Source organism: Rhyacophila brunnea, unplaced genomic scaffold (genome assembly GCF_057557595.1).
Source record: "Rhyacophila brunnea isolate RB1 unplaced genomic scaffold, BYU_Rbru_1.0 scaffold_7, whole genome shotgun sequence".
In the NCBI taxonomy this organism is placed as follows: Eukaryota; Metazoa; Arthropoda; class Insecta; order Trichoptera; family Rhyacophilidae; genus Rhyacophila; species Rhyacophila brunnea.
This window is the reverse complement of record NW_028233339.1, coordinates 41,710,756-41,735,447: the sequence shown is the minus strand read 5'-3', so window position 1 is coordinate 41,735,447 and position 24,692 is coordinate 41,710,756. Positions and strand designations below refer to the sequence as shown.

At 34.9% G+C, this 24,692-nt stretch overlaps 1 protein-coding gene across 1 annotated transcript in view; it reads right to left on the bottom strand.

Moving 5' to 3' along the window:
• sprt (PDZ domain-containing protein sprite) overlaps positions 1-24,692 on the bottom strand; it is a 64,051-nt gene that overhangs the window by 2,111 nt on the left and 37,248 nt on the right. Inside the window, exons 2-8 of the mRNA XM_085957627.1 lie at positions 11,089-11,151; positions 10,217-10,344; positions 9,630-9,818; positions 8,220-8,378; positions 7,777-7,929; positions 6,262-6,412; positions 811-954 (exon numbers count right to left, since the gene is read on the bottom strand). Of these exons, the coding sequence (XP_085813753.1) occupies positions 811-954; positions 6,262-6,412; positions 7,777-7,929; positions 8,220-8,378; positions 9,630-9,818; positions 10,217-10,344; positions 11,089-11,151 (987 nt within the window). The remainder of the gene's footprint in view (positions 1-810; positions 955-6,261; positions 6,413-7,776; positions 7,930-8,219; positions 8,379-9,629; positions 9,819-10,216; positions 10,345-11,088; positions 11,152-24,692) is intronic.

Below are 24,692 nucleotides of genomic sequence, written 5' to 3'. Positions count from 1 at the left end.
TCCTTTCTCTTTCAGAATATTTAGGCCCATTACATAGTAATCTGTTTAATTTTCAAGAGATTGCTACAACTATTGTTAAGGTTGAAACAGACACAATGACGATCTGGCACATATATGCTAAGAGCGTTTTAGTGTCTATGATCATATCTATGCCATTCCGACATATTATACATACAGACCTACAAACTTATCTGGAGAATGGCCAAAAATGAAACTACGAACTACCATAGGACACATGTAAACGTCATTCGAATGTCAGATTTTGCCAGTTACGAGTCGTGATTGGGTAGTTTTCGACAGTGGCTCCCTCCATCTCATTCTCCAGATAAGTTTGTAGGTCTGTACATATTATATGACAGCTATGACACCGTATTTACACTCTGTGACACAAGACGTCAACATAAGAAACAGGTTTTTCGGCATATATGTGCCAGATCGTCATTGTGTCTGTTTCAACCATTAGGACAAAGAATATAGACAATAATTGTAAGATTAAGGTAAATAATGAGCGTGAAATATTGAGAAAATAGGATGGAGAACAAAACCACTTGTGTTGTGTATGTCTATCCATCAGACGCTCATTTTTTATTAGTATTTCGTTAATTGAATTTTTACATTGGCTAAAATGTTGCCTGCAGTAGTGTAATCGCTGGAAGTTAGCGAAATCATTGGTTAGAGCTTGAGATCTCTAAATTGAGATTCAAATATTTCCTCCAATTTGTTCCTTGAAGTGGTGAAAAAAATAGCTTAGAGAAAGATACACCCGTTAAAAGCATTCTTCTTTCAAAAACTCACTGACAGGATATTTACCTCGGGGTCTTGCAATTTGTTTCTATCAAGGAGATCAGCGACCTGCTCTTCGAGATAAGTGATCCGGTGGGTGAGTCGCAAGTTGTCGCTGCGAAGACCTTCTTCGTCTTTCTCCTTCTCTTTCGTCCATCCCGATTCTAGTGCCTGCATAACAAAGCACACATGACAAATTCTTCTATGAATTTAATTCTTGTAATATTGTAATACTAACGATACAAAAATCAACTTTATGTTCTTGTGAATAAGCTAAACATGTGAATGTTCTTATGCTATTTTGAATACACGTCATCACACGATCATAATATTATCTATTTATTGTAATGTATGAAAAAAAATATGAGACGTCACCAAGAGGGAAAATAGGCCTTATGGAATTTTAATATCTAAACAATCTATGGAATTTCTGAAACGTCTTTGGCGAAAAGATTTGGTAGCCAGAGCAAAGTTAATATTTTACAATGTGGTTAATTGAAAACGTGTATTAATTAAGGCGCTAAGTACCAAAATGTATTATTGCCCGTGGTTACAAAATACTGAGTCATTGCAGTAAAATTGCATGAAGCAGACCTTTTGAAAATTGTGGTTTCACAGTGTTAAGCAATCTCGGCTGCTTCCATAATTTTAGGAATTAAGAACTCGCGAGTGTCAACACACCGTCGTCAGCCATTTTATATTGAATGCCGTTGACCACTGCAGTGGTACTTACACCATTATAAATAAAACACGCCAATGGACTTACGTCGCCAGATTTAAATATTTTGCTGTATTTTTTTGACTTGCTTGAGGCACTTAGACCATAGTTGACGTTATTGGCGTTGGTATGTAGAACATTTTTCTATAAAAATGTCAGTTTTTATTTTGTTGGTACTTAGCGCCTTAATTAATACACATATTCAATCGTCATTGATACAATATGGAGCGCCTTGTTTACATCTTTTTTTAACTTTTCAATAAGAATATCATACACGTTTGAAAAATTTATGACCGCTGAGACGCCGTAACGCCATTCATATCTTACTCAGTCATTTCAGGATAACCTGCTTCTCATTTTCACTCATCATCGCCGCATGTCTTATCATATTATGTCATTTAAAATTTAAACTATGAAAATTATTCAGTAGCTTTATCAATTGGGTAGTGATACACCCCTGTTACAGGCGGGCTTCTCCCGGTGTAAAATAATCATTTAGTAGCTCAAGTCGAAACGTAACCCTGACCTCTAGAAACGGCTTCATAAAACATCTAATCTGATTCCTTGCTCAACCACGTAAGTAATTTTTTTAATTTAAAATGTATAAATGATGATGTATGAAAGAGATAATTTTAAGACTAAATATAAGTATTTAAATATAATAAATTTTGCCACGCTTGCCGGCAACGTAAAAATCCCTGCGCGCCTGCGCCGAGGTGGTCCTCGTGATTCGTCAAATCAAAATCAGGCGATAAAATTTGGCCAATCACGAGAGTCCTTTTTGTTGGACGGCGTAGGTACGCGAGATTTGAAAAAAGAAAAGAAAAGGCAGTAAGCGTCCCCTTTCCGATAGGATGGGACCTGCGAAACTTATTGTTAAAACAAAATATGTAAACGTTTAAAGAAAATGTAAAATATAAGAAGACCACGTCACGAACACGAAAGACCGAGTTTTATTTATACTCCAATCGTTTATATCTTTTTTTGGTGAATCCGGGGTTCGATGGACTCCTGAGCTAGCCGCTGGAACCCCGGGGATCACAATGGCGCCTTGGCAACATGGGGTGTGAAGAATCGCATTAATTCTTCCGAACCCGCGAAATAAAATTTACGCCCGCGAACGCTAAATAAAAGTTTATGATCCAGGAGCCGGAACAACCAAGAAATGGTTAACTAAAAAGCGGACTCCGACGTAACCCTTATCGAAGAAGAAGTGCTGTCTCCAACATCAAACCGGGAGGGCCCTCTGGTGTTCGAAGACAGTCCACATACGGAGCTGACCGCGCCTAGCGTCGTGCTGGAGACCGTAGCACCAGCGCGTCTCCAGTACGACGAATGGCTGCACAAATCCCACCTATGGAGACCAGACACATCATCGACGGTATCCAGCGAGGAGGGCTCGTAGAGGCCACGGCCCACTCGCGACGAAAAACGGCGAGCAAAATGCCGATTTTCCTAGGGTATCACTAACATGTCGTGTACCCTAGTCGACCACGGGATATTCGGTGAGGAGAGAAAAAGGAAACGGGAGGCCAGGGAGCCTCAAAAGAGGGCTGAGAAGGCGCGCAAGCTGAGAGGAATCAAAGAAGCTGTACGGGCGCAGGCTCGACCACGAGGAGATGAAGCAGGACCAGTCGCCAACCCTCTAGTCAAGGGTGAACGCCGAGTTGCTGTTGGAAGTTTCAGTGTAAACAGTGTAGTTAAAAGTGAAGATAATAATCGTAAATATCCGGAAATTCTTCTAATTACGGATAAAAAGTTAATTAAGGACCCACTTTCTGAGCCCTATAATCTTAAGTTCGTTAGTAAGAAAAATGTACATTATAGTTTTAAAAATAACGCTTCGCAGAGTGACGCCAATTCTTTCCGTTCAAATAAAGTAAATATGAATGAATTCGAAAACATTAACATTGAAAATCGCAAACAATTTTATAAACGGGAAAGAGGATATTCTACAGTAGCACGAAACCTGTTTCAAAGTTACGCCGTGTTAATAATTTGAATCCAAAGAGAAACGAAGAAAATAGTATACGACCGTCACTATTATTTCTTTACAAATTACCAATCGTAAATTTAACACAGCGAAAACGGAACGGGAATAATACGGCATCACTCGACGAAGTGTATAATATTATAGTTGATAAGAGAAATTTTAATAATACGTTAAAATTAGGTATAAGAGGATGAAAGTAGAGATTGTATGCTTGTGATAAAAAAAAAAAAAATGAGTCAATACGCCGTAAATTTCTCAACGGGGTGGGGTTTCAATAATGAAAAAAAAAATAATAATAAAACGTGAGAGGCACCGCAAATCGGCGCGGCACGCCTTGGAATAGGATGTCGGGCGCGTAAAACGAAACAACAATTTTTTTTTAAATAAAATGGGTTTCACTAAAAATAAAGTTAATTACACAGTTTTAAGTGTACTGATTCAGAAATAAATATAATGAGAGGGTGGAATATTTCAATTTTTAATATCAATGTGATTTATACAGTCAATACAATGTTGCAAAATATTTATGGGTATTAGGGTAAAATATTAAAAGTGATAGTAAGTACCATAAGTACAATGGGAAGATTTTATATAAAATTAGTAGCTATTTAATGTATGGGGTAGGAGTAATTAATAAAGTAAATTCGAATAAATTTAAAGTACAGGAAGTCTAATGAACGAATAAATTACTAAAGAAAGAAAAAGAATAAATACAGATGAAGACAATTTGGAAGCACAAAGGGAGCCACCTCTCGAAGTAAGCGCATCCAAAGGCAGCGTAGCCGAAAATTCATGATACCAAAGCTTGATGGTGTGGAGAGTGCGCACTCTCCTTTCTCGCGCAGGTTCATGGAGAGACTAGGGACGTGACGCCTGAAAGATATCGTGAAACAACAAGAGGTACCTCCGAAGTGTAACCATCTATAAAAAAAAGGAAAGGGAAAAGGATACTTATTGTGAAAATCCATCCTAGTACCTGTGGGAAAGCCGTGCCGCCGTCAACGAGCCTGGCCGTTGTACCGCTATACGATGCCTTGCCCGCAGTAATAGGAACAGATGGAGACACAGTACCTGTCCATCTATGAGGTGATACTCCAGAGACCAGCAGATCAGTGGAAAACTTTCCACAGGAAGATATCCGCTGCTCAGAACGAGCCTGGCTCAATAGTAACGCCACTACCACGCCCTGGTTGCAAAGGCAGACGACGCCAAACGAGGTACGCTCCTATTGCACCAGAAGAAGAAAAACGTAACACGAAATAATAATTCCGAACGAGGGCCAAACGTCTACGAATATAGCCCCTAGGAATACAAAAGAAAGATTGGAAAGCGCGAGATTCAAAGACTGCAGCTTCGCGACCCCTCCGCTGACTAATAAAAACGAATAAAATAACAAGAAAACATTACGAAAACAAAATAAACGCACGACATTACAGGAGAAAAATAAAATAATAATAAATTATGACAAATGATAATAAGAAAGGAAAATAAATCAAACTCTGACTTATTCAGGAGCATTGTTTTGAGCAGGAAAATAGTAATTAAAATAAATATAGAAACAATACGTAAAGTTAGTTGTTTTTTTTTTTTATTTGTTAGAATAGTTAGATTGTAGTTGAATTTTTTTTATATAAACTGTTATCATGCCATGTATTTAACGGATGAACAAGGAATTGGATGGGTGGCCGATGAGATCAGGGCGTACCTTTCGACTTTAATCCAGATGGGGCGAATGATACACCCCTGTTACAGGCGGGCTTCTCCCGGTGTAAAATAATCATTTAGTAGCTCAAGTCGAAACGTAACCCTGACCTCTAGAAACGGCTTCATAAAACATCTAATCTGATTCCTTGCTCAACCACGTAAGTAATTTTTTTAATTTAAAATGTATAAATGATGATGTATGAAAGAGATAATTTTAAGACTAAATATAAGTATTTAAATATAATAAATTTTGCCGCGCTTGCCGGCAACGTAAAAATCCCTGCGCGCCTGCGCCGAGGTGGTCCTCGTGATTCGTCAAATCAAAATCAGGCGATAAAATTTGGCCAATCACGAGAGTCCTTTTTGTTGGACGGCGTAGGTACGCGAGATTTGAAAAAAGAAAAGAAAAGGCAGTAAGCGTCCCCTTTCCGATAAGATGGGACCTGCGAAACTTATTGTTAAAACAAAATATGTAAACGTTTAAAGAAAATGTAAAATATAAGAAGACCACGTCACGAACACGAAAGACCGAGTTTTATTTATACTCCAATCGTTTATATCTTTTTTTGGTGAATCCGGGGTTCGATGGACTCCTGAGCTAGCCGCTGGAACCCCGGGGATCTCAGTAGATATAACAATATGATAATTTAAGGAATTTTAATAATTGCATTGAAATGTTATGCAGCTGAAAATAATTAATTTTGCTAATAAATGAATCTGCAATGTAAAATGAGTTACATCTAATTTAGACCATGAGTCCTATTTTTGGCTTTACTTTCATATATTTAGGTACCGTCAAGAAGCGAAGATTTTTAATATATTTACAAATCACAAACTTTCAAGTTCATAAGCTAACATTGTCAGACCTGCATGACCGGAGAAATTAGTTTGGATGCCACCTGGAGTGCAATACTGTTCGCTCTTTCATTGTTTGTCTTCAACATCTTTGGTGTAAGTATATAAATTCTTTATCCTAGTCAGAATTTTGTCAGACAGTTTGACTGCACGGTAAGAAGTCAGTCATGTTGTAATCAGAACATTGTAGAAATAAATTATTACTTACTCTAGATGTGGAGTGAGGTGTAGACGCAGATGTCGGTCGAGATTTCATTCTCATGACGACCAATCTTGCGGGTGACGGTGAAATGCTGAGCAAACGTGTCATATCTTCTTTACTCTTTGATAATACAAGCTTTCCGTTCACTTCTAGTAACCTATCAAAAACAATACATTCAATTTAGATCAGTTATAGTAACATCTACCGACGTAAAATAGAATTAACGGTCTCAGTCGATAATGATGTACTCATCACAAAAACAGTTGACATAGACTGACATTAACTGAACTTATCATATTATATTAGATTATAATGTGTGGTCGAGTCGCACTAATTAAACAATAAACAACCATAAAACAGTTCTGTGTTCATTAATCAAATATGTATCCATATAAAAAACTAAACAATCAACACAGCTATTCAAAAAAAATAGCCTCAAATTGAAGAGTGACCATCCACTATCTCTGAGGCATCGAGTGTTTAACCAATGTGTTCTTCCAGCACTAACGAATGGGTGTGAAACATCGGGTGGCTGATATTACAAATAGTTACACATAAGAACATAATTATTTGTAGATGGCCCTCATAATCTAATGCGTAAGGCACTGACTTCTCATCCAGGGGCTACGGGTTTGAATTTTTCTAAGGTTACAATACATCTGCGTAATTTTCTCATAGCCTGGGTGTTTCTGTAATTGTTTCACTGCTGCTACTACACTAGTGTCATTTGGTCTCGTGGCATTTTGTAGTGTTAAAAAGAATGTAAAAAAACATGGACCTATAATTTAAGAGGTTCATAATATATTAGGAATAACAATGGGAATGGAGAAAAAAGGAGTTGCATGTTGAACATAAGACACCGGGATCGAAAATTAAATAAATGGGTATGGGAGTAAAAACAAGTGACATAATACAATGCATAAAGATCTTGTAGAGATGGACAGACAATCTTGCTGGACAAATCACATCATCCAGTGGCACCCAAGAGATGTTAAAAAACCTTAAGGCCATGCATTAGTTGAGGCACGGTCTAAAAAGATCGTCGCTAGGCGATGCGCGGATTGCGGGTGGCGGGTGAAAATGACGCCTGTCAAACGAAATATTAATTGTCATATAAATCCAACATACGTCCATTTTATGTTCTGTTTATTGTTCTATTAGTAACAATAATAATATATTCATTGACATGTTTTCTTTTTAAAGTAAATGGGTAACGTTTTTAGTCATCTTTACACGATTTTAGAATTAATTGACCCGTCGCCATCACGCAGCAAAGTCACGTGTTCCCGGGTCAACATTCTCTCAGTGAATGGCAGCGAGTCCAAAATTTCGTCGCGCGTACAGTTGAAAATTATTTGGCGTTTCACTGATGCGTCACCTTAAGGACGACCAAGCTGAAAGAGCATAGATGAAATAATAATAAGATAACAGAAATATGTGGCATTAAGAAAAAGACTGGAGACAGCAAAAAGAGGCCTTCATTCAGCAGTGATGAATATTGAATAAAATTAATTAACCAACCTGTCGCCTTTACACATGCCAGTGTTGGGAAGTGCCCAGTCCAACCAGAGACCCCAATGACGCGGACGAGTCCCCGCCCCAAATTGAGGACTCTTCGGATCGTATTCTAGTTCGGCAGCATGCAGTGTCACTGTTTCTATGTTCTCAATACATCTGGAAGTTGATAATAATTTTAAGTTTCATGAGTTAATTGAGATTTACAATGTTGACCATTTTACACCTTCCTAAGCTCAAGACACTTTTGAGGTGTCTCTTCATTAACACAAAATATCAGTAAACTTGAAGAAAACTCGATGGAAATTGAATGAGTAGTCTTTAAAATCTCACAATTTAAATTTAGTAAACATCCATTGAAAGTGATATTTTTCAAATATAAATATCACTAGATACCAGTGGTGAAGGGTGGAGGTAGGCCGACTGTGTAGGGTCGGCTTTAGACATACCTGTATATTGTCTGCTGGTCTTGTTTTGTTTTGGCATAATCATCCTGTTCAATAAGAAGTGATAAGGCCCGACTCTGTTCCATTAAAGTCAGCAGTTCCAATTCCTCTCGTCCCAACTGATACTCTAACTCCGCCTGTTGTATCCGGACATCTATGTTACTGCAAAGTAGGTAATCAAAATTATAGTACTATTCCACTTTACGCTACATCATACCCGGTACTGGCTACAGAGTCTAAGCCTGAATATTAGAGGAACGGACAAGAAGTAGATGGAGGCTTTTGAGATGTGGTTGTACTGGCGTACTATGAAGATATCCTGGGCTTATCACATTACCAATGGATATTAAGATGAGCCGATAAGACAAGATAACTTATAACTACAATCAAGCATAGAAAGGCTCGAGTCATATTTTCCCTAATGCGAAGTATAATTTACTCCAAATCATAATGCAAAGGTGGAGGGCAGCAAAAGCGTAGTAAGTAGCTTAGTGTCCAAGGCATTGCCTAGGATAGCGCGGTGTACAGTTGGTCGCCAACCTTTGATAAAAGACCACTAAAATAATTAGATTAGATTTGAAATATTGACGCAGCCACTTATGGTGTTGCCCAAATACTTAAAAATCGTACAGATCTGTCAGTTTTGACTACTGTGAAGTTAGTTGCATAATATCCCATATAAAATTTCATTGGCTCGACATCATCTTCAAATGGACAGCTATCATTCTTAAATGACTAAAATCTATAAGAAATTAGCTGAAGCCGTATTCTGTATTATAATATGTCAGACATACCATAATAATATCATTATTTCTTATGCATTTTTAAAGGGCTTAATTAAATGTTGACTATGAAAACTTATCCACTTCTATTCAATTTCTTTTGCTCTATGTTCAATAAATCCTAATCTAAAATATTTATATTTCGGATACTTTTGACATTAGAAGGATACGAACATGATCGATTAACCATTGGCGTTGGTGTTCTTAAATTTTAATCTGAAGAATGACTGCTCACCTCCTCATTACCTCGTCACCTTACTATTAAGTCCTCGTTAGTCTGATATTATGGAAAAATTAAGTTTGTTCCACAAAATTTAAAGAAAAAACATTTTGAATCAAAACCCCGGTTCTCTAGACTAGTATGCTCTCCATATATCGACAAATTCTAAAATCTCGTAGGTCTCGTGGTTTCAAACATGGAATTAAAACCTCGTATTTCACAACCAGTGTTAGCAGATTCATCAGTTTAGAGAGGTGTTTAAAATATTGTTTTTATTACGTTTTTTCCTTCCCCTCAACATTCTTCTCAAACACACTTACGAGGTTTTAATAGTAAGGTGACGATATAACCATTCTCTACTTTGATGTTATAATTAATAATCATATTACAACAGAATAAATTTCAACTCACTCTGTGATTTGTAATCTATCCAATGCCATTTTGTGGTTATTAATAATTATTCTTTTGGCATCCATATCGGTTTTAAGCCGAGAAAGATGATCATCAGCCGTGGCACGTTCCAATTGAGCTAGGGGTGGTGCGCCGAATCCATTCTTCAATCCCATCATGTTCATTTTTGTATTCAGTTGCTCCTTCATGCTGAAATCAAAAATAAAAAGGATTAGGTAGGAACCTTGGCTATCGCGTCAGCTTATAATGTCATGAGTCCATCCCGGATCTGGCAATTTCTTAAACTAACATAACTTATGCACCGGCTAGATGGCAGCTTTTACAGCGCTTTTCGGTTTGCGCATACAGTTTTCCCGTCCATATACACGGGCTTCACGATACAAACCGGTTTGCATAGGTAAGCTTATGGTAAAGCATGAGCGTCTAGCCGGCGCTTAACATCCATTTCTCGTAAAAACAAAAACTATTAATACAGCCTCCACTCAGGCCCTTATGACCTTAGGATCGAACATTGTAAAAAATAAATAATTGTGTAATGCAAGTAAGTATCAGTGGATCAAATTAGGATTTTTATTCAATAAACTTACCTATGTATAATATTCTCTTTCTCTTTGACTGGGAGAGGTGAGGATTGCGTGAGAGGCATTCGTCCTCCAAGAGATCCACTCTTTCTTCTGCGTAGAGCTGTCGACAAGGATACTTCAATGCTAGCCATCTGTGAATGTAAATTCGAAACATATATTTTTGGTAACATATTATCCATAGGTTCATGATGTAGGTATGTGAAGAGTGTGCATTGCACTAGGGCGGCCAAAATGCAGCATTCTTTATTAAAAAAACATACTTAACTTAAAAATATACATATGAGAAATAATTTGCAACATACTTATTAGAAAAAATGTGCCAAATGGGACTCTTAACTTACAACTATCGGTCAATCCAAACAATAAACTTTATCAATTAAACCACGGCTACAATTACTAATTTTTTTTTAAGGATTTCTCCTAATGGGTATGAGGTTGGCCCAAATTAAGTAGGTATGTTCAGTGACGGTCCTAGATAAATAATTAATACTGCCCATAAACTGATTTAAAAACCACCTTTTTCCATTTTTAGCAAAAACAATTATACCTACAAGTATGTAAATTTATTATCTTGGCTATTAAAAATTAATAAACACAACAAACATCTTTAGACTCCTGATAATCCAAAAATCTCTTTTCACGAAACTTACTCCCAAATAATGTATAACAATATTCACTTCTCTTCCTTTATTTGCCACCTCTTAGAATGTGCCGCCCTTAGCAGTGAATGACCTTCCTACCCCCACGGGATGTCACTGGGTATGTTTTAACGGATATCACATTCTTAAGTCTTGTATTGAATACCCGGTATGTAAATATTTATGCATTGAATTATTTTAATTTTAATATAATATTGTAAAAAAAATCTTACTAGCCTTAGCTTCCAACGTCTCCAAATGAGCCATTCTTGGTACTGGAATTGTAGGTGACAGTGTATTCTAGAATGGAAAAAACATAATGTATAAGTCTATCTATAAGATAATAATAAGAATGTTTTTAGTTTCATAATAATTCTTTTAGAATACGTAGTATAAGACAGGTATAGTATAAAGTAGTAGGGATGTGTGATTAAAATCGATTCTTTGTGAAATCGATTTTATGGTCAACTACTAATCGATTTGATCGATTTAAAATATAACGATTTAATCGATTTCCTTTGAAAAGTTATAGAATCGAATATAAAGCTTCGTTATGGTCTATAATATATGCTGACATCACAACACCAAATCTCAAATAAATAATATAATAGGATCAAATTTTATGTTAAACACATTTTTATTCTTCAAAAAATCGATGATTTAGGTTCAGTGTTTAAAATAATAACCACACACTCGTATAGGTAATATTTTTACAGTATTATATCGTTATCAAGTGGAGGTGGTAGAAGGTTACCACATTAGGACAAAAATTAACATTTATTTGAATAACTGGCTCTGTTTATCATTTTAGTGAACTATGACTAAAATAATTCAAAATTAAGAAACAATAGAACCTCCGGAACCAGGTTATTATTGAGAGTTCCGGTTTGGGGTTCTCAAGATTCGGAATTATTAATGGTTTCAGCTCCGTTTCCGGTTCTAAAATAATTATGAGTTTGCTTCCGGCTATTTTTCCAGATCTGGTTATTATGATTAACTTTTCCTACTTGTCGTGTATTAAACAGGTAGAAAATTCTGCACTCCATTGCTTTTGACAATCGAAATCCATTCATGTCGTGAATCTTTTTATTCAAAATCCAACTGTTTGTCTTTTAATCTTGTAGCCACGCGTATAAAATGAAATTACGTATGCAGGGGCGCACATAGGGATGAGAAACACTCAAGCGGTTGGATTCAGGGGGCGGCAAAAGTCTGTTTAAAAAAAATTCTATCTGTTATCCAATTACATAAATTGAACAATTTAATGAAATTTATGACATCTGCGTAGGGCGTCACTTACCACAAGGTGGAAAATTGAAGTCAGCGCGAGCTATACAAATATTACCTATATTCTAATTTAGGATTTTTAAATCTCCCGAGTTTAGATTAATGCATTAAAGTTGTATACAAAATTACCGAAAGTGTTCTTTCGAAGTTTAAATAGGATTGGTCAATATGATAACATAATAAATAAAACGTTTCTGTAGAAATATAATTCTTTATAGGTAGGTACGAGAAAGACCATATTAAAAAAATCTCGTGTTTCAAAATATGTCTCATTTGCCAAAATTTCATGAGTTTATTAAAAAAAGTTACCCGCAGTGCATGTTATTATTTGTAAATATTTATACATCGTTCGGAATGCTGGGAACTCAGCAAACAGGATGAGAGAAAAATGGATATATCTGAGAGGAGAGTTTTGAAAAGAATATTTGGGGTTGTTCAACAAAATGACAATTGGAAGTCAAGGTATAATGAGGCTGTACATACTTTATAGAAGCGAAAATATCACGTGGCATTTGAAAATGCAGATACTGTGCTGAATCGGCCACGTGCATAGAATACCGGAGGATATAATAGCAAGACGGGCTATGTACGCAATCCCCGAGGGCAAGAGAATGCATGATCGACGGAACTACGCCACGAATGCTCGGTCAAAACAACTGGAGAGTTTCGGCGCCGGATCGTCCAGGATGGAGGAAGTTTTTTAAGGAGGCCAAAACCCTCCAAGGATTGTAGAGCCATACATGATGAGATGTGTCTGTGCTCCATAGATATAATGTAGTATACCTACTTATCGATCATTTTAAGTCTCGTCACGTTATAATACAGAATGTATTGAATAGGTATAATATAATGTTTGTTATACCTAATATGAATATTTTGATGACAATAAAAAAACTATTTCATTAAAAACTATTTTTGGTACTAGTCGGTTATGGGGAATACAGCGGCAAACACATTTTGAAAATAGCCGATATACTAGATTATTTGTTAGGTTGGGTTAGTTTGGGTAAGTTTAGGTTAGGTTAGGTTAACCTCACAGTATATCGGTTATTTTCAAAATGATATTGCCGCTGTATTCCCCATAACCGACATGTACCCTATTTTTTATTCGTAATCTTGGGCTGGCACCCGGGCGTCAGCTACCCTTGGCGCGGCCCTGCACGTATGATACAATTTTAATCGCATATATGTACATAATTGTTATCATTCGATGGCGTGTGGTTAAAAACGTCTGCGCTGTTTCGGTTGGGAGTTGCGAGGAGTGGATGTGGATGGAGTCAGCCAAGCGCGACGACGCCGCGAATAAAATTTGCAAGCTCCGGAAGTCCTAATTGTAAATTGTGATAGCGTATTTCGTTATGGTTGAGGCCTCGTATGACGCAGCACGGGTTTTGGAGACGCTGACTAATTTATTATGTTCGATTTCATGTGGAAACCTGTACACAGTCCCATATGGTTATACATTATATTATTATCATATTATGGACCAGTGATTCTCAACCAGAGTATCACGTTTCAGGTGCATGTCTCTTTAGAATTGATTTAAAATTAGATGAGTCATGTGCCCGAAATAGTGTTGGATCAGTGTCAGTCAGCTCAGTAAGAATATTGATGTTTAGGGTTTTTATTATATTAAATTATTAGATTTTATTATTATATCAGTGGCGATTTTAGGGACGTTGATACCCGAGGCGCGCGGCAAGTTTGGTGTCCTTACCCTGGCAACATTTTTGACTGTACAACAAACTGCCATTGGGGGTTGAAAATGGAAACATGACGAATACCCACCATTTAAAAATAAAAAAACCGTTTGTATAAAAATTTCCTTGACACAACAAACAATGAATATAAAAAAATATTTCCAAATCTTAAATTTTAATATTTTAAATAAACTATTTTCTCTCTTTGCTTATTTTAAAATGTGAATATATTATTGAGTACCACCCATCATTTTCGTATTTTCATAATAAACCATTGTGTCAAAACATATATTGTAATAGGTATGTGATTTTTTAATTTATAATTATAGTATATTATAACAATTTATAATAAATAAATCTGACACACGACTGTTTTTAGATAATGGGTACATAATTTTATTATATAATTTGATACAGATGCAGAACAAGGTTCGCTATCCCTGGTCTATTTCGTGTGCATCGAATCCTTCATGATCACTGATCAGTAACATACTATGCGATCATAGAGCAAATGAAGTGAATATGTTTTTACAAACACTTTTAACAGCAGCAAGATAGGTGCTGTTAAAATATAGCACTTATTGCAACAATAAAAACCAGCTTCGTGTAATTGTTACAATAAGTGCTAATATTTTGATACAAATCTACCCTAAGTTTGATAATATTTATCACTTTATCACTTTAGCGGTCGATAAGTATAGAATAGACCCACAGATCCGTTTCTTAGGTAAGTAATAAGGTTTTTACCATCTTATATTGTATTAAATTGGGGGGACGTGCGCCGCGTAGGTCAAAATGGAGCTTTTATGGTATTTTCAAAGCATGATCCTGGACATTCCTTAAACGTTGTAGATAATCTATTTATATAATTTTGAAGCCTTATTATCCTTTATATTTATTTTAAACATTTGATTTAACCGTCTTTACCGTTTAAAAAAAAAGATTTTTTTTTCGGTTAGGTACATGTTCAAACACGCACGTTAACATGATCTTACTCCCTACTTCAGTTATAGTTTGTCAATTTATGGCTACGGCCGTATGTTGTAGCTTGACCACTGGGAAATGCCAAAAAAATGGCGTATTTCAAAAAAATACTACCTTATTCTTAGTTTAATAATTATTATAAAACAATCATTATTCGTCGGATGTTTATCACACTTGAAAGGTCAAAGACATAGCTTATAATCAGTATCTTTAGAATTATCTTCAAATGTGTTAACCATGCCCATTTTTTTAATGATAAAATGCCTAATTCTTGTCAAATTTGGGATCACAGAGATTATCAATATAATTTTTTATCGTAAATATTTCACTATAATAATGTCAACATAAATTATACTAATGGTTTTATAAATGCGTTTAAAAATTAATAAATGTAAAAAATGTTAACATCACTGCACATGGATGTACTGAAATATTACTATATTCTAAAACATTAGATCGAGAGGTTTAAAAGAATACTATTTTATGTAATAAAAATACTTTATGCACTCATCAAATGGTTACAATAAATATAAAGGATAATAAGGCTTCAAAATTATATAAATAGATTATCTGCAACGTTTAAGGAATGTCCAGAATCATGCTTTGAAAATACCATAAAAGCTCCATTTTGACCTACGCGGAGCACGTGGGCCGTTAACTGTATTCGCTGTCAGTGTGTATTTGTCATTGGGAATGAATGTACATAGTGCGTGAAGATGCCGATGGAATAGTACAAACTCAAATCAATTAGAATTTAACTTCAAATTATATCAATTACCCTCATTCGATAGTATTATTTTTACCACGTTTTTATTAGCTCGTATTTTTGTTTGTCCAGTAGAATTTTTTTCATGTTTGTCCAATACAAATCTTGCAATAATCGATTTTTAACTAACTTCCCGACTAGCTAGACATTTGAAACTTTTAAAATATATCAGAACACGATGACAATGCATTCTTTTAATACTTTTAGCCATCTTTAATTAGACTTGAATTCATTTTCAGTTAATTTTGTTTTGTATGGAAAGTTATTTCGGAAAAAAATCGTAAAAGTAAAACACTATTATTGGTTGCTAATGGGGTCCTAGGTCTGACATGGCGGGAGGTGCAGGAGTTGGCGATGGACCGAGGGAAGTGGCGCCAACTTGTGCTTGCCCTATGCCCCAATGTTGGGACGTGACAGGGTGAAAGAAGAAAGAAGAAGGGGGTCCTAGCAACTAAATTATTAATATATACGTGCACTGCTATGGAAATCAATATGAAATGTCAAAATGACATTTCAGTATTCTATGTTTATTCAGTATTTTTATCAAGTAAAAAAAAGTATTTTTTAATACATAGAATTGTCAAGTTTATATGATTCAACAGAAAATCTAAAAACGTGGTATATAAAAAGTTCTTTTTATCTTGTAATTATTTTAAATATAGTATTATATTGAAAATTGCTTTTACGTATACCGATGGGTTAATTTATATTATATAATATTTAAAATAATTTCAGATAATTCCAGTCAGTAATACTAATAATATATTAGACAACGACATAAGATTTTATCGCGATTTTCCTAGCACAGAATAAAAAGGTCATACCTAGAAACAACGTAAACCGTTTTTAATTATTGTTACACAAAGCAGCAGAAATTAAAACAATAATCATACGCACTGTTCGAAACAACAATGGTGTTTTCAGTCCAAGGCATAGGTATGCAGCGACCTGCTCATGGTGGTTCGACCTCTCCTGCTCACCTGAGCGAAGCAACAAAAGGTAGAAAGAAAAAAAGATTAAATAAAAAGGCTACACACGCATCAATGCACTGTCGACCCTCGACCGTAGGCTTGGGTCTTGAGTCTACCATTAAATATGCGATCATTTACAAAAGGTGAAAGATGAACAATTATTAGTAAAATAATTTGAAGTGCTGTGCAGTAAATATGCCAAATTTTCACGAAATATAAAGAAGTAAGTCGTAATTACTTACTAACATGGTTTTTACTAAAAAAACAATGAAAAAGGAGTTATTGATTCACAACCAATAATGTATGTTCAATGATTAGAATGTTACATTCTTTAATCCTGTGAATTATTCGTTGAATAAAAAATAGTTAATTAAAATTTATTAGCAAGTTCAAGTAAGTTACAACAATAAATAAATCATAGGTACATCTAAAAACTATTTATTTTCCAAAAACTAGTCATCATTAAAAATTTGTATTTGACATTTATTTTGTTTTGTTGGAAATATATAAGATATAAGATACAGAAGGTACCTAGTCATGTTAAATTTTCAAACAAATCTAAAGTAGTAATAATTATTATAGTTTTTATGAGAAGTTTTAAGCTATTTGTGTTAAAAGCTAAAAGTGCTAGATTTAACGCCACATGCCAGATGCAAATTTCGCAAAGTATTGAAGAATGCAGATTGAGCGTTGAATAGCTATTTTATTTTTAAATTTACCGAAGTGCAAAATAATATAGAGGTAGGTATATTCTTATTTGAGAGTTTGTATGAAAATTAAAGGTACAAGAGGAAATTTGTTGCCTAATTGTCATATATTTGGGTTCCATCTATATGGAAGAAGGTTTTGTAAATTATTACCCACTGAAGAAAAGTGAAGACTTTCCATGATGGATATTATTTACCAAAAATATTAAAAAGATCCGAGTGGAAAATTAAAAAAATCATAGTAATCTAGTAGTGTCCAATCTCGTCAGCGCTTCCAGCCTCCACGTACATACCTAAACATGTCGTTATAAAACATGCACTTTTTCACAAACTATTATCAAAGTATGATAAATAAATAACTATAAGAAAGTCCTGGAACCATAACCATTGCTTCATTTTACAACGTTTTTCTTAGCTCGTATATTTTTCCGGTGGTTCTTTGTCCGGTACAAATCTTTAACTAACTTCCCGACTAGCTAGACATTTGAAACTTTTAGAATATATCAGAACACGATGCCAATGCATTTTATTAATACTTTTAGCCATCTTTAAGTAGAATTGAATTCATTTTCAGTTAATTCTGTATTGTATGAACAGTTATTTCGACACCATTATTGGTTGGGGTCCTAGCAACTAAATTATTGATATATACGTGCGTTACTATGGAAATCAATATGACACGTCAAGTACAGATTTTTTTGATCGTTTAAGCTAGTCAAGTCAAGTTTATATGGTTCAATAGAATTTAAAAACGTTGTATATAAAAAGTTCTTTTTATCTTGTAATTATTTAAGAGTCAATGGCGGTTTATTGCATGGAGAAATGTTATAAAAGGGTCTTTAAACAGCGATGCAGGCTAAATAAATGAAAGTGAAGCTTTAAAAGGGTTAAATTCGCTGCAAGATTCTAGCAAATTTCACACTGTTGTCTGGTCGTTGTTGTTGTGTTGACTGTTGCTTCTGATAAAGTCTGCACGCATTTTAAGACAATTTTAGATTCACGAATTCAGCTAATTAAGGGCCTGTGATGATGGCTGACAACAAATGATGGAGAAAAGATATCTATAATGGTTACTAATTATCAGTGACACTTTCCGGGGGAAGGGGTAGGCAAGTTATGCCAACCAGCTGCTAGAAATCAGGAACTGGAAAAGACATGCGGAAGACCGTTCCGGCTGGAGGACGGCGGTGGAGGAGGCCAGGGCTCGACTTGAGCTGTAGCGCCATCGAAGAAGAAGAAGTTATGCGTTGTTTAATTATTCTAAGAGCGCGATGCAAAACCGTTCACGTTAAGCACCCGTTCTAATAAGAAACCACGTTACATGTTCCTTCTCTCGTCCACTTAAGCGATCTAATAAAAATTATATATGTTTTTCTCACTGAACTTAGGTAGTCGAAATCGGCCCCTTAAAGTTAAGGACTTGCCTAAGTATGATTCTGCATCGCTCTCTACGAGTCCGGCAAATTATGGATAGTAGATTCAGTGTGGTGGAGCTGAGAATCTATTCTCAAGATGTCTTTACTCCAACCGTAGTGAATGGGTACATCGTGTTGAAAAATGTATTGCATCATTTCATATAGTTTAGTCACGTATGCACAAATAAAATGTAGTAAGTAGGTATTTACGTATAACGTAATATTTGTGGCATCAAGTGTAACTAGGTGGCATCTCAAATTTACCTACGATAGTCACTGCTTACCAGTCTTGTCTCTAATAGCGAAAAAGGATTTCATTTATATTAACCCATAGCTTACGGGCCGCACAAAATTGTGTTTTTGCTAATTACTTTTCAAATGCAAATTAACACGTTAATTACAAAATTAATTAAAAGGGCCGGTAAGCATTTTGTTAATATTATAGAACTCCTGAATCATATTAATATAATTACAAGATAAAAATAACTTTTTATATAATTACCACGTTTTTAAATTTTCTGTTGAATCATATAAACTTTACAATTCTATGTATTGACAATTTAGGACAAATAAGGCAATTGTCAACAAATCATTTTTTTGCTATTTTGCAACAAACAAACAAATATAAAATACTGAAATTTCATTTTGATTTCCGTAGTAACGCACGTATATATTAATAATTTAGTTGCTAGGACCACCCCTTAGCAACCAATAATAGTGGATTGGATACAATTGGTTTTCATACAAAACAGAATTAACTAAAAATGAATTCAATTCCACTTAAAGATGGCTAAAAGTATTAAAAGAATGCATTGGAATCGTGTTCTGATATATTCTAAAAGTTTCAAATGTCTAGCTAGTCGGGAAGTTAGTTAAAAATCGATTGCAAGATTTGTACTGGATAAACAACCACCGGACAAATAAGAATACGAGCTAAGAAAAATGTGGTAAAATATTATTACGTACTTACTCTACCTTCGCGGGTTCATTATACATCCATCTTATTTTCGCGGGCATCGCCCTTGGACAATACAAGGGGTGTATTTATAATCATCATACCTACCTAATACCTAATTGACTGAATGTGCAGACTAGCTAAAATTACTACAGATAATACCTAATAACTCCAGGAGAATATTAAATGGCACAGGTAGGTATTTCTTAACCTATCAGAAAAATCCTTCTAAACAAGGACGTCAATGACTTCATATAATCCAGGAGAATTTATACATACCTACTTCATGGTCCCCACAAGTGGGTAGTTGACAGGGCTCTAGCCTGTGGGCCCAAGCTTAGGGGGGGGGGGCAATTAAATGAGATAAATACACACCACAAATTTGCGCTAATATATACATTACGAATTATGTGTTTGTGCGATTGATGGGATATTATATCATAATTGATATAATTAAATGATAATTCACGTGTGGAATTTTATTTTATATATGCAATCCCTGTCTACCCGAAGAGTGATTGTTCTTTTAAAGCATTTCTTTTTACTTCTTCGTGGGTTCATTTACAATCCGTATATACTGGCAAATATTTATTGTCATGTTCCCACCAATATCACTCGTAGCTCTACGGTCTTCAAGATACCTCGTCGCACGACAGATGTTATGTTTCATGATGCTGTGTATCGTGCAATTAACTTATTTGATGGCACCATAAAGGTTGATTTATTTTTTATTAACTATATAATGTTTGTGGACGTGTTAAATAGGTTAAATTTATAATTGTATATATTTATATTATCACGTTTCTTTAATATTTACATATACACATGCTGTCTTTTCTACTGTCTTGTTATATTAGTTGTTATTTGTAATAAGGATATTTTTATAATTTTGTATTTATTATGTATTATGGCGCATTGGCCAATCGCTGTAATGCCGTAATACTCTTTTTCTAAATAAATAAATATATTTTGGTGTGAGTTATGACTTTTTCCACATTTTTTTCCTTTCCTGATTACCGAACTAAATAAAACATAATTTTAATTGTCAACTGTTCTAAAAAAAGCGGGATTTCATCTGATTTACTTCCAAACCACCATTGTTTTATATGAAAATTAATAATTGTTTACTGAATTAACGTTTCCAATCGGATTTGTAGGCATAATGATAATATTTTGACATAATTTTAGTAAAAACTTTACAATGACACTGTAAAATTATTTAATTTTTTTTTTTTTAAGTAATCTGAATAATTTTGTTAGTATCTGACCAAAAAACATGATCATTGTCTCGGGTCCTACGACCTGCGACTAATTTAAGAAAACATGGGATCCGGTCTACAACGGATATGATCAATTTAAAAAAAGGATTGGTACCTAATAGAAATAATTACTTTTTATAATGAAAAAAAAAATTAAATCTCGAAAATCAAATTGTGTCCTCATATATTATAATATACTACATTGATATAAATACCTAGTGTACTCGTAATTGCATAAGTAAGTAACTAATATTAATTTGCTACATTATAACAGCGTGTTATTTGTAATGTAATTAAATTTAATATAAGTACATATGTTTTAACTCATCCGAAAGATACATATTAGAAAACTTTTGGTGTGGAGCAGGACATTGTGTATTATTTAATAACGAATGGTACCTATCATGACCCCCACAAGGGGGGGGGGGGGCTGACAGGGCTCTAGCCTAGGGGCCCGGGCTCAGGAAGGGCCCGGCGTGACGAGTCGACCAGATAAGTGAGATAAACGTAGATCACAAATTTGCTCTAATAGTAAAAAAAGTCGCCTGCGGAGCTATTTTACTAGAATGTTATTAATAATTAAAAATATTTGGTTGTACGATGCAATTTTAATGGATGTACCTAATAAAAATACAGAAAATCGCTAAAAATATACCTTAATTTTACCACGTACACCATTTGGTAAACGCTACTTCAGCGTGTCACACTATCTTTACCCTTAGCGATAGGTAGGGGGGCCCGCCAAACATCTTAGCCTGGGGGCCCGCTTCAGGATGTGGGGCCATGGTACCTATATTCTTTAATCTTGTAACTTATGCATTGAATTTTAAAAATAGTGCGATGTTATTAAAAAACAGACTTAAACGACAAAATAGTGTCAAGTAAATGAGCTTGCCTAAATTCCCCAAGTTAAGATTATGAAGATTGCAGAAGCTTAGTTGAACTACAGAATAGGTTATGTAAGTTCTAAAATGGCTCCTTATAGTTTTAATAGGAAAAATAACAATAACAAACTAAATTAAAATAAATTAAAAGTGGTTGCGAAGCTGACACGAAATCACAAGAGAAAAACAATGGGAAAACGCATGTCGAAACTGTTACGAATTTATTCTTCTGCTTCCTCAAGTCCGCTGCTTAAACGGAGCATAATGTTATGTATAGTGTACGCGGAGCATACGAGGAGTCGAGGACCCTTGTCGCTCGCCAGTCTTCTTTCAAACCTTGCTTATCACAGTAAGCCGTGAACTGTCGTATTTGAATGAGATGGTTGTATAGCAGTGGCGAAGGGTGAAGGTAGACTGTTGAGCTTCGACATAAATAGTGCACATTAAACTTTGTCAGATATAAGTATTTATTTTCATTGAACTAATGAGAAGTAAAGACTACAAACTGTAGATTTTTAAATTTCAATTAAACCCTGCGTAAACCAAGCCATAATAGGTAATTCCCAAAACATATGTGTCTATCTATAAAATATCTAAAATTATGCAATTAAATCATACACAATTTTAGATATTTTATATGTATGATTTAATTGCATAATTTTAGATATTTTATAGATAGAAGAAGAGTAAGTAATTAACGAATTTGCAAACATTTTGAAAATAAAAATGATAGGGGGCGTCAATCTAATTCTGTGTAAGGGCGGCCCTTTGCTTCGCTCAGAGAAATCATTGCTTCTGATTATTACTATGTGGTAGGTATATAGTCCAGTGGCGAAAGGTGGAGGTAGGCTGTTTAGATCCGACATAAATAGTACACACTAAACAATGTCAGTCAAACGTATTTGTTTTCATTGAATTAAAACTCCAATGTGTATATATAGTGTTTGTTAGTTTTTAAAATTTAATCAAACCCTACATAATCCAAGCCATAGTATAAATAATAGTCAAAAAATATTCGTTTATCTATAAAATTATCTTAATCCATGTTATTAAACGATACATTATTTTAGATATTTTATAGATAGAAGAATATTTTTTATCGATCAAGGTTTGGTTTAGGCAGGGCTTACTTAAAGCTACACCTCAGTTGAGGCATGGTCTAAAAAGATCGTGGCTAGGCGATGCGCGGATTGCGGGTCGCGGGTGCAAATGACGCATTTTTTTTTTGGGTAAAATGGGTAACGTTTTTAGTCATCTTTACACGATTGCGACCCGTCGCCATCTTGAAAAAAATTGACGTATTCACACCTCGACGTTCGGTCTCCGAGTGTCAGCGAGTCCAAAATTTCGTCGCGCCTATAGTTGAAAATTATTTGCCGTTTCACTGAAGTATCGCCTTAATTGAAAAAAAAACTAACCAACACTAAGTGTCATAACTCAAGTACTTATTATTAATTGAACGAAAACAAATAAGTATGACTGAAAAGTCTACACTACTTTTGTCGGTCGCCCATAGCATACCTAAACTACGAGTGTTATGGTTTGGTTTGGGCAATGTTTAATTAAATTTTAAAAACTAACCAGCACCATCTGCAATTTATATTATTACCTTCAGTGATGAAAATAAATATGAATGACTGACAAAGTTTTGTGTGCACTATATTTATCATCGTTTGTCTAAACAAAATTTTTGCCAACCAATTATAAAAAAAAAACAACGAGTGCACGGCAATTCCATTTAAAAAAAAAACTGGCGCGAACAGTTTAGAAATGTGTAGTATGTACCTACTAACTTAATCGTTCCACAGTCATTATAATCGTTGTATGTAACAACTAACCACTAAACTGTGGCTTGTATAAGATTCAATCCTACGAATAGCAAAATGTTTTTGATTAGTTTATGATCATCCAGCGATTATTTAAATGGCGTACGTAATCATAAAATTATAAATTGCCCTGTCCGCCAATTATTGACGATGAAAAAAATCGTTTTCACACCTTGGTCCAGGCTTGTCTACTTTTTTCTCCTCTAGCCTAGCCTCCCCCCCGCCCTGTGCAATTCGAATTTATACTCTAATTTTCCAGGTCACGTAAACAAAAGAACCCTATCTTAGGCTGTCTTATACCATTGATTAATATCTTATACTTGCCTATGTATATAATTTAACATTTTTCAAAAGGTGAAAGCGATTAATTATTGAAAGGTTTCAGAAGATATTTTGGTCATTGACTTCATTAATTTTATGGAAATAATACTACTACCTACTCATATAAAATTTAACGCCACAGTCTAACATTAAATTTGACACATCATTTAATATTTTTATACTGCGGTGAGCTAAGTTCTAAATTCGAGCTCCGGACGGTTTGTGATGGTATATATTCTGTAGAATATTGTTTGCTTTTAAAAGTATTATATTCAGGCGCGCACAGGCAGGGGGGGGGGTTCGGGTCCAGACCCCCCCCCCCTAATTAGGAAAAAATACAAACTATTTTGGTTTATCTAATATTACTTCTTCTTCTTTCCACACAGGGAGGGCTGACAGGGCTCTAGCCTAGAGGCCCAGGCTCATTGGGGCCCAGTCTCGCTGGTCAACCAGATAAATGAGATAAACACAAATCTTGAATTTGCTCTAATAATAAAAAAAGTCGCCTGCGGCGCTATTTTACTTCGAAGTTCTTACCATATTAAAATATGTGGTTGTGCGATATAATTGTTGGTTGTTGCATGTTGAACATAGTTATTTAGTTTTATATGTTTTTTATAAAAATAAGTGTGTTCGATTTTTTGTTATATATGGCCTATCTAGCTCAGACGGTTGAATAAATTGTTCCACGAGACGGAGCGATAGTTTTATGAACAGGAACGGCGCTCTTTAACAACCTTTAACCTAAAGACTGCCTTTAACCTTA